Source organism: Trematomus bernacchii, unplaced genomic scaffold (genome assembly GCF_902827165.1).
Source record: "Trematomus bernacchii unplaced genomic scaffold, fTreBer1.1, whole genome shotgun sequence".
Classification (NCBI taxonomy): domain Eukaryota; kingdom Metazoa; phylum Chordata; class Actinopteri; order Perciformes; family Nototheniidae; genus Trematomus; species Trematomus bernacchii.
In genome coordinates this window covers 897,676-917,400 of record NW_022987950.1, presented here as the reverse complement: position 1 = coordinate 917,400, position 19,725 = coordinate 897,676, and the positions used below count along the sequence as shown (strand labels likewise).

The following is a 19,725-nucleotide window of genomic DNA, read 5'->3' as shown; positions in this document are numbered from 1 at the left end:
CTCAGGATGCATTCCAGGGACGCTGAGCATTTTGTTCAATAACATTTAAGTTGTGTACAAGTGAAATGTTTGGCATGATGCTGCGGCATAGGGAAAAGTCATATGGTCAACATATTCAAGGGTGATCTTCCATTGAGGAGTATGAATACAATCTCTAAATATAAAGTCAGTAAAGTATTTACATTTCTGATAGCACATCAAGTCTTGGCAGATATTCGTGCTTGAGAGCAGCAGCAATCTGGGGAAATACAGAGAAACAAAAAAGAGGGGCAGATCAGAACCCAAATTTGAGGTTTTTGAATACACAATGTATGTTTAGCATTAATGAATACAAAAGTAACAGCAACATGTCTAGGTTGAGGCTAAATCAACAAAGATACTGTACATTAATTCCTAAGTAAATTACCTAAATGATGTTTCCTTCATCCTCACTGGTGTCTGGACTGCTTAGGCCACTTTGACTTTCCTCTTCATGTTGAAGGAAAGAAGCATCAGGACCTAAAGCAGTCTTGTACTGCTGCAGTACCACCTGCAACCTCTCCGACGCCTCAGCATGCTTCCTTCTTAGGGTGCACCCAAGTCCTACATTCCCCTTGTCTACATCTGAAAATACACAAAATATTGTTATATGGACATACTATACAGTAAGATTGCTTCACGAGGCCAGAGCACTTCAATGGAGTATATTCTCTCCCATGTACATATAAAGATGATTGTCACTGTCAAGGGACTTCATTATGTAAAATGGCCAGGTCAAATGGGCAAAGGCCATTATACTCCATCCAATTTCTGTGACCAAGAATGATTTGGGCTGACTTTTTTTCCTTTAAAACTCATACTTTACAAGGTAGGTTAAGTTTTGCTTTCAACTTACCTTCCTCAGCCACCTTATTTTTTAGAGCAACTGCCATGTTCTGCAACCATGTGCAATGCTGCGCCATCTCCAACAATAGGATGCCTTTCTCCTCTTGCAGTCTCCGTGTAAGCATCACTTGATCCAGTATCTTTTTCTTGGCTGTAAAGTTAGCTAAAATCCAATCACAGTTATGTATACATGAGTCACATTTTCATTATAGCATAACAATATGTTTAAAACTCCAAACATGTACTTTCAAAATAATCAAATGTATACACAATAAGAAAACTTAAGATATACCCTTAAACTAAATGAACGTTTTAACACTCTACATGATATGTGCATAACTCAGCAAGGTATACCTTTATATAACAGAACTTCAAATTAATTATTATGAAATATCTGAAAACTGACCCATGCCATGAACTTCCCACGGCCACAGCGCGGACATGATGCTCCCTCCAGAGAGGGAATGCTCCACCGCAGCAACATCTATGCCTCTGGCAGAGTCGTGTACCAGCTGGTTGTACTTCAGTATCTCCTGGTTAAGGCGCTTTTTGTCGTCTGCAAGCTTCCTTCGAAGTCGATGACGGAGCTTGCTGCTGTCTGAAAAATACATGAGGTAGAGGGATAGGGATATGTGACAAACTATATTTGCAAGTGCAAAAAATATATATAATTCAGTAGGTTGAATCTGCAACCTAAAACATTATATTGTTATACCATTCTGTCGGTAAAGGGATTGCTTCCGCTGCCTCACACTTAGGTAAAGCTCCTCAATGCTTTGCTGCAGTGCTGTTTGAAGGATGTCTTCAGAAGTACCCGATGTTTCTGATGTTCCTGTAGAAATAATAGTGGCAGTAAAATGTACTGTTACACAACACGTAACGGTTTTGAGAAACAAAGTTGTGTAACACCTTTTAACACAAATTGATGGTACAACTATGGAAACTGGAACATATCAGAGATAAACATGGACACATAGTTGGCTTGCTATTGCTTGAAGATTATGTCCCCATCTACTGAAATCCAGTGAGGGTCCCATTACGTGGCATGAAAAATCCGCTTTATATCATTGGCTGCTCTTTAGGATCAAATCTGTAAATTCAAACAGTCATGGACAATGATATGTGGCTGGTGTTATCTCGTCGTGCTTACCAGATGCCCATTCCTTCACGTCGGAAATCCACGTCGACACCATGTCATCTGAGACACAATGTAGCTCCGTCTTGAGTTCCTCAAGACTTGCAGTCTCTTCCAGGAGCCTCTTACTAGTCTGATAAACAGTAGACGATGGACATTTATCAAGATTAAAACTTGCTATGATTAACAACAAGCCATGTGCAAATGACAAAGGACACAACACCTTTAATAGGAGGCTCACCTTCACATATCTTGTGGAAAGTGCCTGATGAAGGGAGTCACCTTTTTTCCTGTTCCATCCCATAGCATGCACTGTGAGCATGTCCAGTCGTGCTTTTGAAAGCAATAATGAGGTTATGATGTGTCATTTAAAAAAGTATTCAATAATAGGGCAAAACCTTCCACTCACCTGCTTTGGACATGTATTTGGTTGTCAGGGCACAACGGGACAGGTAGCTGTTGACCTGCTCCACCTCTTCCCCGGCGGTCATCCCTGCTCCCTCCTGGTTCTTCCCACTCCATATAATCTGATGGTAAAAGGTTGCTGGAATTGTTGTGCAAAGAGGCTACATACTACTATACTAAACAGTATATCTTTAGATATTTACTACTTCAGTATTATAAATATAAAAAATATAAATGTACGCGATACAAAAATATTTCACATACCTCGCATTTGGTAGCATGGGCTCGAGCATGCATTACACTGAGGAATGGCTTCATGGTGGTCAGCTCCTGGAGAGCAGGAAGGACACTTGCAGCTTTCTCCATGTACGGCCAGTACTTGCAAGCCACATCCATGGCGAAGAACATGGCTTTGGCTGGCATGAGTTCCTTTTGAAGATACAGGGGGTAGGCGAATATCTCCCCCCTGTACATATTTAAGGCCTTCAAAAGAAACCCATGGCGACATACAGCCACCTCCATCCCTTCTTCATCCAGCTTAGAAGCCCTCCTTGACGTCTCCCTCGCTGCTGTCCACTGGGAGTCCCCACATGTGCCTCTTCCCTGGGTCTAAGACACACATTACATCATGACAAATCAGTTAAAAGCAATGGAATCACAATCTACACCATTTGTTCTAATTATCTGATTTTGGAGTAGATGGTAAGGAGAAGTAGCTGAATTTGAAGAAAGTCTAGGTCGGATATACATGGCTATTTTTGTGATATACCTATAAGGTAAAATGACGAATAAAAACTTGCATTTTTCAGTGATCTCTGTATTTTGTCGACAAATGCAGCCACCACGCTGTCTTCTGCTACAAAGAGCCCATTAAAAAAGGCGCTGCCATCAGAACTAAGGAAAAAAAGATTAGCAAATATATCCATGAAATATAAACAGTAATCAAAAAAGTTAAATAACAACATTGTAAAAACAGCACCTTCCACTTCGCCGAAAGCGATAGAGCTTCCTGTTTCCATCGGCAGAAACAGCCAACATCTCCGGCGTGCAGGCAGGGCAGATGAAAGGAGCACCACAGCAGAGCTGGTCTTCCTCATACGAGGCATAGGAGAACTCCAGAAAGCTGCGCTGCAGTGCATCTCCGTTGACAGGTCCAGACTGGAAGATAATTACATAATTGCTGTGATTTTGTCTATTTACGGAAATGTTATAATGTATAATATGGTAACGAATATTTATACTTACTCTTCCTCCACACTTTGTGCGATGCTCCAGCAGCTTTGCAAAGGCCTGTCTGGAGAATCCCGGAGAGATGACCTTGAGCTCTTCAAAGGAGCTCATGAGGTCCAAGGTGTAAAGTGTGGAAATACTGACCGAAGCTGGCCAGTATCCACTCTTAAGGAGGACTTTCAAGTCGGGGGTCCACTGCTGCTGGCAAGTTTGACAGACATATAGTGGCAGATGCAAGTCATAACGCCCTTGGAACAAGTAAATAAACATAATTAAGACACATTTTACAACAGTTCCATCTACAAATAGTCAAAGATTAACAGATATTACATGAAGGTTTTACTCCAATTGGAAGCACAATGCCTCAGCCCACAACAGTAAAAATATAACAACAATTCAATAGAAATCCAAATATATATATATATATTTGTTTACCATTGATGGTAATTAAAATCACTGGTTTGCCTGGTACCACAGTGACGTTTTTGCCTTTACAGGAGCAGTTGGGTGCCTTCACAGTTGGCAATATGCAAGCTGTCAAAAAAAAAAAAAAGCACTAATTACCATTATCTGCTGGCCAAAGAGACATGTGAACATCAAAATGCAAGTTTGAGAGAGCATACCTTGGTCATGGGTGTCATATCCACCTTCCACTCTAACAACACACGTTGTTGGACTAATTGGTTTAAAAAACCCATTAATTAAACTGTCCCTGTTGTGGAGTGGCTGTTTCTTGTGATGAAGTACATCACAGTCTCCACAGAACCACTCCTCGGGGAGACACTCTCTACACCTTGGGAGGAAATACAAAATGATTATAATATCCTAGAATTACTTTCATTTTCATGTGGGTTTTCTCTAGGTATCCAGTTTTCTAACATCCCAAAAGTCATGCATGCTAGCTGAAATAGCAGAGCACTGAGCATTAATACTGAAAAATTACAATTAGGTAAAGTAATTTAAATAAAGGTAAATGTTATCTCACCTAATAACAGCCGGCTCGTGGCAGAGGCCACACAGGGGATGACCAACAGCCTCTTTTTCTAGAAGGCATTGTAGGTGGTGTGGTCTCGCTTCTTTCCAGCGCTCTGAGGCTTTCTGCTGCCGAAAAGACCAGGATGAGGCAGAGCTTCTTTGAGGCTCAGGAGGAGGACATGAGGAAAGAATGTCAGAGAGTCTCTCCATATTCTTTTCTGTGAACAGAATGGGAAACTTTAACTGTAAATGACTATATTTAAGATGAACACTAAAAATCAAGGATCATTTCTTTGCTCAGTATGGAACTGGCCAATATCTTTACTGAATTATTCCTCGTTCGAGTCCTGAACTGTCAGTTGTGTATAAGGTTATTTTCTCTCACTAACACAATTTATTTAAAAATTGATTTTAGTTTTAAACTTAAAGCCATTTTTGTGATTTACCAAATTCATGTTGTGCTGAAGGTTCAGTACGCAGAACCTCCACACTGGATGACTGGAAGCCCTCAGTCGGGGGGGATGTGACTGTAAAACATCACACAGAGGGTTAACAACAGATAACTGATGATTTGTATTATCTACCTATTGTTTAAAAGCTTGTGAAATTAAATAAAGCATAGTTCTTATGACACCACAGTGGGAATGTCTCAGACTGTAGTGTCACTATGCATTTATATATTGGAATTATTGTAGACCCTCAACAAGCAATTACTGTGTTTTAATTAGATTTTCCAACCATTTACTTAGTAAATTCATAAAAATGTAAAATAATTGAGATTTCAACCTGTAGCTGAGCCTTGGCGTCGCCCTCCACGCCTCCCTCTCGGCTTGCCACGTCCTACACAGCCCCTTTTAGGGGACTGTAAAGTGTCTCCTACAGAGCGTGCCCGTTTCCTCTCCTCAGCTGCTTTCTGTGACCAAGTAACAACTCATGTAAGGTTGATGTTGCTGATAAACTGATACCATATGACAGTGGACGAATAAAAGGAAATTCATTCACTTGAAGAACATTTTTGCTTCAAGTTTTTCATACCATATCCAACTAATGAAGTAAAACAAGTTGAACAAGCTTTATTTAGTAAGCCTCTGCCCCCCATGTTGTAATGATGAACTGTTTTGCAAAGGCCCTATACATTGATCCAAAATCCAGTTACTCTTGGCCTGTTCAGCATTTTTTGGATAAGAGATAGTGCCACATTCAAGTAGGAAATGAATGAGGTCATATGGGTTAAAACACCAACCTTAGCTTCAGCTAGCATGTGTTCATGCTTCAGCTCAAGAGCCATGCGTTTCCCTTCTTTGGATGTGGGATTATTGGGGTCTGGGTTGTGTTTTGTTGCCATTGCAACACAGCCAGCCAGCCAGACAGACAGACAGACACAACAGATATGCAAACAAACAGCTGCTGTATGAGACAGACAGAGATAGTGAGACAGATTGTAAGATTGAGATAGATAGATGAAGAAATAGATAATGAATGATAGAAAAAGATAGAGACAATAACTATAAGAAAGCTAGGTAGATAGACAGAGATAGGTTGAGTTTGGCTCTTAAAAGTGCCGTTGGTTTTATGATGGTGTAGATCAGTGTATGGGTTTGTGGTGTGGGTACAGGAGCTGCAGGAGAGAACAGAAAAAGTGAATTATGTAGTGAAACTAGCTTTTTTAAATGCACATTGTGACGGTTTAACTACTTTAGACAGACTGAGTGAGTTCATGTACGTGTTTCCTGTTTCAGACTCGTAACAAGCACATGGCCGTGCACATGGACTATGCCCCTCCCCCCCAAACATATGTTAAATGTCCACTCGGCAGCGTTAGTACTGTCATGTGTAAAACAAAAGCGATTAAGATAACGTATAACTCACACTTTAACACCGAAGTATGTAGCCGTAATTAAGACAAATATTTTCCACACACCACTTATGAGCTGATATAAATGTAGCTAAACTAGATTAAGTTTATGTTGAATGTGAGCTAGCTAGCTAGCCGCCCGCAAGAATAATTTCACATTAATGTTGCTTTGCTGATTATGGCGAAAGCATTTCTCAGACTTAGAACAGTTCATTATGTATGATGAACTATGCGAGAAAAGGCTTAAAAAAAAGCCCCAATTATTAAATCATGCATCAGACTTTAGTAACACAACTTACTTTGTCAGAGGATGGATCGCAATGCCGGACCGGTGGTGGTGCTCTGAATTATGTCATTTCCTGTACCGATTATACAATAAAATATTAATACATTTCCTATATTTTGACACAATAACTATTTAATAACCTAAGTAGCCTACAGACAAAAACAAAAAAGTATATATTGCCTTATAAAATGCAGAAAAGTGTAAACACCAAGCATGATAATAATAAAATAAAAGACTAATGATATCTTAAACCTTAATAAATAAAATGGAAAATTAACCGACAACAAGAATTTAACATAAATAAAACAAGGATTAAAACAAGGATAAGTTTGACTCAATGTTGTGTAAAGTACCCGTTATGGTTAAAAAAAATAAACATTAGAAAATAATACAGCTTCCGGCTTCCCGAGACACGAAGAGGAGACACGAACAATTCTTCCACTTAAAATGCATTACTTTGAAAATCGTGCTTTCTGACACGAAAGAAATGTGTGCATAAACACCATATCCCTACGTGCATTGCGGCTAAAACATCCAATCACCGCTGAGGATTATTGAAAAGTCCTAAATCTGTTTCTGGTATTGTTTCGGACTTTATTTTGAAATTCAGTTCCTGACAGACGTCAAAAAAGCCCGAGATTATCGAATTAAACCAATAAATAAAAACAAGGATAATTGTGTGTTATTGTTGAGTAAATAACAGTGTGTTATTTTGAAAAGAATAACAAATTAGAAGGAAAAAAAGATTTTAAAAATACAGATTTCAGTATCCTGAGGCTCTGAGCCCCATTTTTTTTCCTCACAGACGGCAACAAAAGTCCGAAATGATACGATTTTAAATAAAAGCAATAATCGTGGTTTGATATTGAGTAAGAACATGTTTTTATGAACCACACAGCTTCCGGTCTTCCACGACCAGACCGAGAAAAAGACGTGTTGCAGGCACGAAACACATTACCAATAGAAATACATTGCTTTTAAAATCGTTCTGTGTGACACGAAAATAAGGGGATAATCGTGGTGGTGCACACGAATCAATAGATTAAATAACGTGACTATAACACGAAATGCCGTGAGACTGGGTTGCAATACTATTACTGTATAACTAATATCTCAGGTTAAGAGGCAACTTCAAATAAAGATTGGTCTTTAAATACATTTTGTCTTTTGAATTGTTTGTCTAAAGTCAAGGATCTAGAACTGGTACTTGTAGTTTTAATGATACAGTCTGGTTATAATGCTGTTTGGAGGAGGCCTCACAGGTAAGAGCACTAACTAGCTATCATCACATGTACCTTAGCTTAACTTAAATGTATTAAACGTATAATTAAGTGATGGCAAAATATAAATAACTAATGTCATGCAAACATATTAATATTTGCTTGATTCCAGTGTTTAATTTAGCACAATTGCATACAAACGTTAAGGGATTTTAAGATTCTGAAGTATTATGCTAAAAACTCAACTTAGATTATTATTTATAGTTTTGCTGAATAGTCTCATGTCCGCTTACCTTAGAAACGTAAAATGCGACGGCAGTGTGCAGATGGGGAGCATGTTAGCTTAGCTTGGTAGCTTCAGCTAGCTCTGGAACTTCCAGCCCGGTGGCAGCAGGTCCCGCCTCGGCTCCGCCTCTTTGCCCTTATTTGGAGCAGGCGGGAGTGGAACTCTGACGCCACTGTCGAGCCGTTAGTGGCCGACTCCGCCTACTAAGGGCTTCTCGGCAACTCTGCAGAATTCTATGGGTGACGTCACGGACCCTACGTCCATTTATATATACAGTCTATGGTTGCAACATACCAGAAGCTTCATGTATGTCGATATATAATGTGCGGTCTTCTGTAATTGTTCAGGTGAAAACCTGTTGTAATGAGTGGTTTATCACTAAAAACAGGACTGAAGGAAAAAGGTTGTTAGTCATATCATAATATCAATTTAAGAAACATGTTTATTAGGAATGTTTGATTTTAAAATGGCTCATTTGGAATATTTGCTTTTTAAAGAAAATATGGGTAGCTCTTAAAAGAGCTTTTGGTTTGGAGGCTCTTAAAAGAGCCATGGTGACCCTACACCACATTCTGCTGCCATGGCACTGCACCCTCTTCATTGAAATAGGAGCTGAAGGTCTCCCGCAGTTGGATGGATCTGCGTGTGGCATTGTTGGAGCCCATCCTCGGTGCATCACACAGGGTTGGAGTAGCTTCATCCGTGGACTCTGCGATAGGTGTGCGTGACCGCCTTCCTATCGTCTTCCTGCGGAGGAAGTTGTGCAACACACAGGTGGCCTTCACACACAACTCTGTTACCTCTGGGCTGGTGGTGATGACACGCCTGAACATTCTCCACTGAGATGAGAGGATGCCAAACGCACATTCAACCACCAACCTGGCCCGGCTGAGGCGGTAGTTGAACATCCTCCTTTCACGGGTGAGGTGACGTCCAGGGAATGGACGCAGCAGGTTGTCCAGCAGCGGAAAAGCCTCATCTCCTACAAACACATGGGGAAGAAGGCCCAGCTGCTCTGCTCCTGAGATGACGGTGTCAGGTGGTAGCTGCAGAATGCCATCTCTGAGGCTCTCTCCAAATGCCGAATTCCGCAGGCTCCCACTGTCGCTGCTCCTTCCAAAGCCTCCGACATCCACTACCCTGAAGAGGTACCGGGCATCCACGACAGCCAGCAGTATCAAGGAGTGGGTGGACTTATAGTTGAAGTACTGGGACCCAGAATTTGCCGGAGCCTGGATCACCACGTGCTTCCCATCAATGGCACCAACGCAATTTGGAAAGTTCCAGATCTCCTGAAACTCAGCAGCGATGGCTCTCCAGTCCTCCGTCTGTGGTACCGGCATGGTCTCCTCGACCAGGGCGGTCCAGATGGCACCCGCAACCTCCTTGACGATGACAGCCACTGTTGCATGCCCGACCCGATAGCTGAATGCTATGGTCCTGTATGAATCACCGGTTGCCAGGTACCTGAGAAAAAAATAATATACATGATTAAAAAAATATATATGTCAGACCCCACACACATACATACACACACATATCCCCCCCACACACACAGACCACAGACACACACACAGATCAGACACACACAGACCACAGACACACAGACCACAGACACACACAGACCACAGATCACAGACACACACAGATCCCCCCCCCCACACAGACAGACCACCGACATACACAGATCACAGACACACACAGATCCCCCCCCACACACCACAGACACACACAGACCACAGACACACAAAGATCACAGACACACACAGATCCCCCCCACACACACAGACACAGATCCTCCCCACACACACAGACCACAGATCCTCCCCACACACACAGACCACAGACACACACATACCACAGACACACACGCCATGTACACAGGGGAGCAATACTGCAATACTAGCTATCTTAATTAATGTCATCCATCTGAACTAAATCACAGACTTCAGTCATCATTCATCCATGGCATGCATTCTCTCTCTTTCTATACAGAGTCAGATGAAAGAAGTACAAATACACAAAACGTACTGTAGGCAGATGGCGAGTCGCTCGGCGGGTCCGATTGACACACGCATATGGGTGTCCGCCTTTGTGATCAGTGGACCCACTTTTCCGAGCAACTCGTCGAACACGTTTTTGCTCATCCGAAAGTGCTGCTGGAACAGGTGGTCATCCAGACGGCGCTCTTGGACCAGAACGTGGTATTCCCCCCGTTGCAGACATTTTCGGAGTATTGGATGTACCCAACAGCGACGCACACTACATGGCCTCCTGCGAGACATTGCATACACTAAATTCACCCTTGCTACTACACTTGCTACCCTTGCTACAAACCGGCATCCATTTTGGCAATAGTGGAGAAGAACCGGGCTTTTTTGCTTTGTATATCGGGGGCGGGAGATTCATTGGTTTTTGGTCGCTTTGCTCGCAAAACATCCCCAAGCTTCAGATACGCCCACCTCCAAGATTTTTTTAACGCTGCTGTATGGACGCTCCGTAACTAGTGCCCAGTGCCCACCAGCCACGCCAATCACAAAGCTTTGATGCGTTCAAGTGCATTATTCTGGCACAGGAAGATTATGTTATAGGACATTAACGATAAAACAGAATATTGTTGTTCTATTTTTAGACACATCGACCGGGGAGATTCCCAGTCGATCGCGATCGACTGGTTGGGGACCCCTGGACTAGGGTATATTGCAGTAAAGAAGCTTTGCGGCAAACACACATTTATGATACTTAAATGTTTTTCTTCAGGATAATCTCCACATATTAACACCACTTTATGATTTTTGAAGCATATAATGCAATCGCGTTAATCGTTATAGGCTAACGAAAAACACTTGCCTTCAAGACAAGGGAATTGGTCAAATATGAACTCATTTTTGGGTTTTAGGACTCATTCCCGCACCACTGAATTCATCTTCTCAATCTAAAATACCCAGGATTACATTGAAGATGTGCTGTTTGCTTTTCATAAAGTGTATTTACTCATATACTTTAGGAATAAAGCTGTTGATTCAATTATTTATTCCAACAGCTATTGATCTACAAAAAATGCAAATTATAGCTAAAATAATTTATAAATCATACGCACTCAGGTTTATTGCCAAGTAGGTTTATATATTCAAGGAAATTGCTTTGGTGTAAAGTGAAGAGGAATTATCCTTAACCTGTTAAGCCCGAGAGACCCCAGTACCGGGTGCACTGCCGCAACATCTTGCAGGAAACAGTGTCTGAGGGCATGTTCATTTAATAAAACTATGAATGTTTTATATCCATGTAACGGGAAGAAACTCATCTAACTGATCATTTTTTTTTTTTTTTAAAGAAAACCCACAATGCTAACACTGAGCCTCTGAATTAGCAACGAGCGAAAAATGCTAACACCTTACTGCACCGAAAATCACTCCCAAAACCTTATTATTTATCTTTTCACCACATCCAACACATCGTTTCACATCGTGAGGTGACACAGAATCGATTGACACCAACATTACCACTGAATTATACGTATTTGCGACATTATAAGCAAAAACGGACATCAAAACAGGTGACGCTAGGTAGCTAAAAATGCTAACATTTTTACCTTGGCTCTGTAGTCTCTCCAAAGTCGTCTTCAATGGCATTAAAACGATAAAAACGCTGCTGAAGTTAATCCATAGGTTAATCTAATGTGTCTGTGTCCCTTTGAAATGATTTCTGAAAATCCATAAGCATCAAAACTGCTTTTCCGTTTCCAGATGTCAAAGCTAGAGATAGGTTCACTCTGATGGAGAATGACATGCGTGAAGCCCCCACCTTTTCTCTTCACAACGTGTGTGTGTGTGGGGGACTCCCCCTTCGATTCTATTGGCTCTAACGGTCAGAAAGAGGTGTCAACCATCAAAATCGAGCAACGGGGGCCAGAGATATGGAAAATCCACCCAAATGACCCCAGAAGTGGTTTCTTTTTGCTAAATCTCTCTAAAAAGGTCAAATGTCACTTGTTTTGCATCAATCTTGATACAGGTTACTTATTATATGTTGTACTTTGGATTCCTAAAGCTTTTAGTCTACTAACCCATCATCCAAGGGTGGTTTTCACTATAACGGGCCGTCTCCACAGCAGCGTTAAAAAAATCTTGGAGGTGGGCGTATCTGAAGCTTGAGGATTTTTTGCGAGCAACCAATCACATGAATCTCCCGCCCGGGACATACGAAGCACAAAAGCCCGAAGTAAACTGGATATAAACTCCCCAAAACAGGCGAAAACCTACCACTGTCTCTGCCACCTCCCTCCATGCCTGGCTCCTCCGGTTTATATCCCGGTAGGTCTGGTCATAAAGCACCGGGTGATTCCCTACCGCTAATTTCTCCTCCATTTTTTGGAATATGAGGAAATGACCTGCGGTTTGTCTCTCCCAGCATACACGCCGTTTGATTGGCTAGAGCTTGAACTGTCAGATTTGCGTATACGGGATTTGATTGGCTGACGCTTCCACCTCAGCCTCAAAAGTTGAACATTGTTCAACTTTGAATCCTCAAAATCCTCAAAATCTCCGCTCGCCTGCCCACAAAGCATTTCGGCGAAAAGTGAGGGAAAGTGACGTCACCCCATTCAAAGTGAATGGGCAGAAGCGTTTCAAGATTTTTTAACGCTGCTGTGGAGACGGCCCGTAAGTCAAAAAGAATTTTTGGACGGACACTATAATTTACAGTTTTTTACTATGTTCAATCTGAATTTTCTTTAAAATAAAAAACATCTATATTGATTCTGACTTTTCTACATCCAACTCACAGGTTTATCATTACTTTGAGAAAAAAGATTATTAATTTAACCCTTTTAAAAGGGAAGATATGGTCATTTGTTCTGGGAATGTCATTTTCGAGCCTGAGACCTGAAAAACAGGCTATGGGCTTAACAGGTTAAAGGAGAGGTGTCATGGCCATTTCCACTGATCATAATTCCATTGTTGAGGTATACTAAAATAGATTTATACTGTGCATTTTTCCAAACTCACATTGGTTTCTCATACAGCATCTCTGTAAACTACTTGTATTCACTGAATTTCACTCTCTGCCTTTAACGGCTCGTTGTAGCTCCAAAAGCTCCAGCCCCCACCCTCCCTGTGAGCACAGTGTGCTCTGATTGGTCGGGACGTTGTGAATCGCGCTGAGCTCCGTGGAGGTGTTGTTTCCTTGTTTAGGATACATAGCGAAACACAGCCAAACTCATCCTGAGCACACACAAACTCACATCCGAAGTAAAAACAATAAGTGTGGTTTGATATTGAGTAAGAAAAAGGTTGATAAACGCTGTGAGAATGGGTCTGCAGAGAGAATTTTGCCGCGATCCCAACTGTCTGTTATCAGCCTGCAGCCAGGGAGGAGAAATCAGCAGAGCTGCCTGTGTGTGAGGAAGTCCGTGGATTGGTCAATTTGGACCAATCAGCGGGGGGCTTAACGTAACGGCTCCGCGGACGTAACGTAACGGCTCCACGGATTGGTCCATTTCGTTCTGGTTACGGCATGACATCATGCCATACCCGGAAGAATCAAATGGACAATGACGTATCTCCAACGAGGCGTTTTGGGGAGGTATTTTCTGTGTTAGAGTTTTACTCGCTACAGGGTGTACTTTGAGGGTTTTGACTCTGCACACTGTTTACATGCATAAAAACCTTCATAACACACAAGGGGACGGGTAATAACCGGAAAAGCATGACACCTCTCCTTTAAATAAGTAAACAAAAAACTATTAGTAGTACGATTGAATAAATAAGAAGAAATGTTTAACAAGAAATATGAATATGTTTTAGGTTCTACGTAGGATTTGAACACAAATATATGTTGGATATCAAAAGAGTGTATTCATATTACTACATTATTTTGGTTTCTACATAAACATTGTGTCTGTAAAATGTAAAGAGTTGACTGTTTTAGAGGCCAGTTCTCCCCTACTGTCATGTCATGGTAGATAATATACATTTCTAAATAAATGACAGGAATCACATTGAGTATGTTGAGTTGTAGGTCAGTGCAATCTGCTGACATGGTGAATGGGACTTCACTTTGGTAAAGAGCAACATGATGGATTACAAAAATGATTGGCACACATCAATCATTTTTATTTGTCACATGTAATCATGGAGAGCTCAATAATGTACATGCATATGGGGTAACACACACTACGGCATAAATGCTCACTTACACACATGCAGAATAACAATAGATACTATTGGGCCCTTTACATCATAGGCATGGTAGTGAGCAGACACACACAGACACAAGCATACACAACGTAAAGGTTGCAGGATAACTCTCAGATTTCAATTAGCAAAATGCTCTAATCTTTCAATGTCTGTCGTCAGTGACTCCTCAGTGATTGATGGGAGCAATTTCAAAATCACTGAGCTACTAGTTGGATTGAATGAATGAAGTCACCGCCACGATGACGCCACCGGTTTAAACCTAAACTTAAAGAGTACGTTTATTTTTCCAAAAATACATTCTTAGCCTCCTTCCGAGAATGTATATTTCTCAGAATGTCTCGAGAGAACATGTTTACTAAATTCAGCAGGGTTCTTACTTTGGGCATTTTACCTTTGGTTTGTGAGGGATCAAGTGCATTATTAAATGTGCTATATAAATAAATAAAGATTAGGGTCAACCTCATGGGGACCATGAATTACCATTGCAAAACGACCATTCAATAATGTGATCTAATGGTCGCACTACAGGAACATCTAAAGTAATGACCACAATGGATGGATATCCTCTTTAGAACATTAACCAGCAAACTTTACAGGTGAACATGTTGGCAGGATGTGATCATAAAAGCCAAAGATTACATGGTTATTTCTACAATTTGTGTTCATCCTCTGTGGTGTATGACTATTTGTATTTTTGTACATTTCCTGGTAAAATACCCATTAGGTTTTGATATATCTTGTGCCATTTCCGCCACAATGGTGACAGGAATATGAATATCTGTAACAAAATCAATCATAATAAAAAACAGTTGCAGAATGCTGAATATAAACACAGACCAACCAATAGACCTGACTGCCTGGTGCCATCCTGCTGCTAGTAGGAAAACCTACTACTAACTAATTGATTGACAATACTTTAACATGCTTAAAACATTTAATAAATATATGAATAGCTTGATCAGTAACTACAAACATGACCTTTTGGCACATAAAAGAGGCATTTAGTTATGCTATCTCAATGGTACATCTGTTCACACCTGGCATAAGAATAAGTCTGATACTGTATATTTAAAAAAAGATACATGCATTCCTTTTTAAATTGCCCAACTTGTTTTAATCCAACAAAAGTTTTTCTCCAACTTATGTTTGTTTATAATCAGGGGTGCACATAACTGGCACGCAGGTACGCATGCGCGGCAGAAATCTGAAATGCGTAACGTCATTTGTGTCACTGCACGCCTTTGCGTACCTGATAGATCATCAAAACAAAACACATATTTTGTCTACACATGTTTCTTATCAACACTCAATGGAGTAAACTACTAGACATGTCCAAAAAATAAAAGACATTAAGCAGCCACTTTGCCGTTTTGCTGCCTGCAAAAAATCTTCAGACTTTCTTGGACTGATTGAACTGGGTGCTGGCCGAGCCACGCAGGCCATAACAAACGGATCTGTGAAGCTTTTACAGGAGGCGGGCTTCACTGGACGACAGAGTTGGTCGCCGTGTGCACAGACAGGGCTGCTGTTAACGTCTGTATGAACAACATAATTGTACCAAAACTACGGCAACTAACTGCGGTGAGACTCCCCTGTGCACATTATGTGCCCCACGCACACACTGGAGAACTGCGCAAAATCAGCTGATCACAAAGTTCACGTTCTGTGGTCAAGCTGCTGCAGTTTTATTTACAAAAAGATGGAGCAAAACACACAGCTGCAAACTTACTCAGGGTGTCAATGGAAGAGTTTGAAATCACACAGAGGTGGAAGAAGAACTCAGCTCTTGTGTAGGAATTCAAAATGTTACTCAAGTAAAAGTAGAAAAGTATTATCATCAAAATATAATTAAAGTACCAAAAGTAAAAGTAGTCATTGTGCAGATTGGTCCATTTCAGAATAATATATATGATATGTTTTATAATGATTGATCATTAAAGTGTTATCAAAGCTGGTAAAGGTGCAGCTAGTTGTAATGACTTTGTATACTGCAGGGTAGCTTGTGAATTTACTCCAGGTGGAACTAAAGTCTGATTTAACACTTGATTATATTTCACATCATTAATCCAAATCTGTAAAGTAACTAAAGGTTTTAAATACATGTAGTGGAGCATGTAAAGTACACCATTTACCTCTGAACTGTAGTGGAGTAGAAGTACAAAGTAGAATCAAATAGAAATACTCAAGTTAAGTACAAGAATCTCAAAATTGTACCAAAGTAAAGTACTTGAATAAGTGTACTTAGTTACTTCCCACATCTGAAATCAGATATGACTTCAAGTCATGTGATCATTTCTTAGTATTTGATCCTTCAACTTGGCCTCAGGAAATGCAAGGACTTCACATTTTTGGCAACAAGTTTTGGAGACAGCAAATTGGATGCTTAAACAGAGACAGGGAGGTGCATCTGCAGCATCTTCATCATCTACCATGCAAGAAGTGGAAATAGAGGTCAGTGAGGAAGACTGCACTTATTTAAACCACACTTCGAGTGTCTCCTGGTACTCTTCTGAGTAACTCACTAAAACAGTTATATATCACACAGGCTCCGCCCTCTACTGGACTCTATGGGTACTACTCATAGGGCGTTTATACATCGGGGCTCCACCCACTGTACCCATAGAGTCCAGTAGCCCTCTACCTGGGGGCCCTGTCTTTCCTATGCCGCTCGCTGAAGAGGGTGTAGGATGACGGTCGGGAGGCGTAGCCGCCTTATATACTGTGGGCCTGCACGCGCATTCAGGTAGGCTTGCCCCGATTGGCCGGCTGCGTTTATGCAACTCAGTAGGTGAATGCACGCATAGCATGATAGAGAGTAGTACCCATAGAGTCCAGTAGAGAGCTCCGCCTGTGCTTATATAACTAGGGTTACATTACGTAACCCCCCGTTATGTGCACCCCTGTTTATAATCCTTTCAAAAACATCCTTGTCACTGTGGTCAAAAAAGAGTTTGAAAGGGAAGTCCTTCAATATGTCCAAGGACACGTTTGCTTACTCACTGCTGAAAGAATGTCGTCACAACCTCATGGCAAAAACTCAAAGCATGACTCAACAAACACAGGTGCAAAAAAAAACGTCTTTACGACCAGTCAGGCAAACTTGATGAAGGGCAAGGCAAAATCATAGACCACTGGAAAACAGGCAAAGGTTGAAAATTAAGATAAAAATTGCACATATACAAAACTTAACAATGAAACAAAATTACCTTATACCGTTTTTATAGACTTGACAGGTATACTGTATATCAGAGGTGCCCAGTACGTTGATCGCGGTTGACCAGTACACCGCAGGGGCAATGCTGGTAGATCGCGAGTCATTAATAAATAAAAAAAATCCAGCTCCGTTACAAAAACAAAACAGGTTTTGGTCCCTCCTCCCTTGGCCTCCCTGCCACTTAATTCAGGAGTTACTTGATTGACAGAAAAAGCGACCTATCGCTTTCCAGTCTGTTAACCCAGAATGCAAAGCGATACAAAATCAGTCAAGTGCAGAGAACACTCAAATGAAGTTAACCTGTTAAGCACTGAGCCTGTTTTTCAGGTCTCAGGCTCGAAAATGATATTCCCAGAACAAATGACCATATCTTCCCTTCTAAAAGGGTTACATTAATAATCTTTATTCTCAAAGTAATGATAAACCTGTGAGTTGGATGTAGAAAAGTCAGAATCAATATAGATGTTTTTTATTTTAAAGAAAATTCAGATTTTACATAGTAAAAAACTGTAAATTATAGTGTCCGTCCAAAGATTATTTTGTACTTATAGTGAAAACTACCCTTGGATGATGGGTTAGTAGACTAAAAGCTTTAGGAATCCAAAGTACAACATATAATAAGTACCCTGTATCAAGATTGATGCAAAACGAGTGCAATTTGACCTTTTTAGAGAGATTTAGCCAAAAACCCCCACTTCTGGGGTCATTTGGGTGGATTTGACCTATCTCTGGCCCCCCTTGCTCGATTTTGATGAATGAAATCTCTTTATAACCGCTAGAGCCAATGGAATCGAGGGAAAGTTATATACACACCAAAACGTTAACAAATAAGGAGTGAGAGTGACGCGTTACTAAAACCGGAAGCTGCATACACTCTGGTGGCTACCATTAGCAGCTAACCTTTTCGCTCCGATTTTTACATAAAAATGGAATTATGGATTATAAATAATTTTTTCAAAGGCACAGATACATTATTAACCTATGGATCAACAGTTGTAGCCTTTTTCCGTTTTAATGCCATTGAACACGTCTTTTGATCAGATTGACAGCTACGGTGAGACGATCTCCCGTAAAAGGTCCGTAAAGGTACGTGTTGTGATGTCTGTGTTTGCTTCCCCTGTCGCAAGTTCGGATCGCTCAGTGATGATACTATACCTATTATAATCTGTGGAGTCTCAGCTTTAATCGGATATATTGTATGTGCAGCTACGATAAGTAATAAGGGAATCTTTATCTTGAGTTGTGTGCTAAAGTGCGTTAGCATTTTTTCGCTTAGTGCTAATTCAGAGGCTTGGTATTACCCTTGTGTTTTGTTTTGGTAAAAATGGTTCATATCTTCAGTTAGCTGAGATTCTTCCCGTTAATCTGGTGCTACACATTAATAGTTTCATAAATGTTAAGAAGCCCTGAGACATTGTCTCGAAAAAAAAACGGTGGGAGGGGTCCAATGGGGGGAGCGTCGTCCTTAACCTGTTAAGCTCTGAGCCTGTTTTTCAGGTCTCAGGCTCGAAAATGCCATTCCCAGAACAAATGACCATATCTTCCCTTCTAAAAGGGTTAAATTAATAATCTTTTTTCTCAAAGTAATGATAAACCTGTGAGTTGGATGTAGAAAAGTCAGAATCAATATAGATGTTTTTTATTTTCAAGAAAATTCAGATTTTACATAGTAAAAAACTGTAAATTATAGTGTCCGTCCAAAAATTCTTTTTTACTTATAGTGAAAACTACCCTTGAATGATGGGTTAGTAGACTAAAAGCTTTAGGAATCCAAAGTACAACATATAATAAGTACCCTGTATCAAGATTGATGCAAAACAAGTGACATTTGACCTTTTTAGAGAGGTTTAGCCAAAACCACTCCACCTCTGAGGTGATTTGGGTGAAAATGTTTTTTTTTTCATATCTCTGGCCCCCCTTGGTCGATTTTGATGGTTGACACCTCTTTCTGACCGTTAGAGCCAATAGAATCGAAGGGGTTTCCCGCATGCAGGTTTGCACCAGAGTGAAGCGATCTCTCGCTCTGACATTTGGAAACGAAAAAGCAGTTTTATTGCT

At 40.8% G+C, this 19,725-nt stretch overlaps 1 protein-coding gene across 1 annotated transcript; it reads right to left on the bottom strand.

The window, feature by feature from the left end:
- Window positions 1-406: 406 nt before the first annotated feature.
- On the bottom strand, window positions 407-6,136 carry LOC117470830. The gene is made up of 16 exons (XM_034115714.1): window positions 5,853-6,136; window positions 5,396-5,522; window positions 5,056-5,136; window positions 4,620-4,827; window positions 4,258-4,427; window positions 4,070-4,168; window positions 3,650-3,882; window positions 3,384-3,562; window positions 3,205-3,298; window positions 2,669-3,013; window positions 2,409-2,526; window positions 2,241-2,332; window positions 2,015-2,132; window positions 1,271-1,462; window positions 875-1,027; window positions 407-603 (listed from the first exon to the last, which is right to left on the bottom strand). The coding sequence occupies exons 1-16, from the start codon at window positions 5,952-5,954 to the stop codon at window positions 407-409; spliced, it is 2,508 nt and encodes an 835-aa protein (XP_033971605.1). The 5' UTR covers window positions 5,955-6,136.
- Window positions 6,137-19,725: the final 13,589 nt, after the last annotated feature.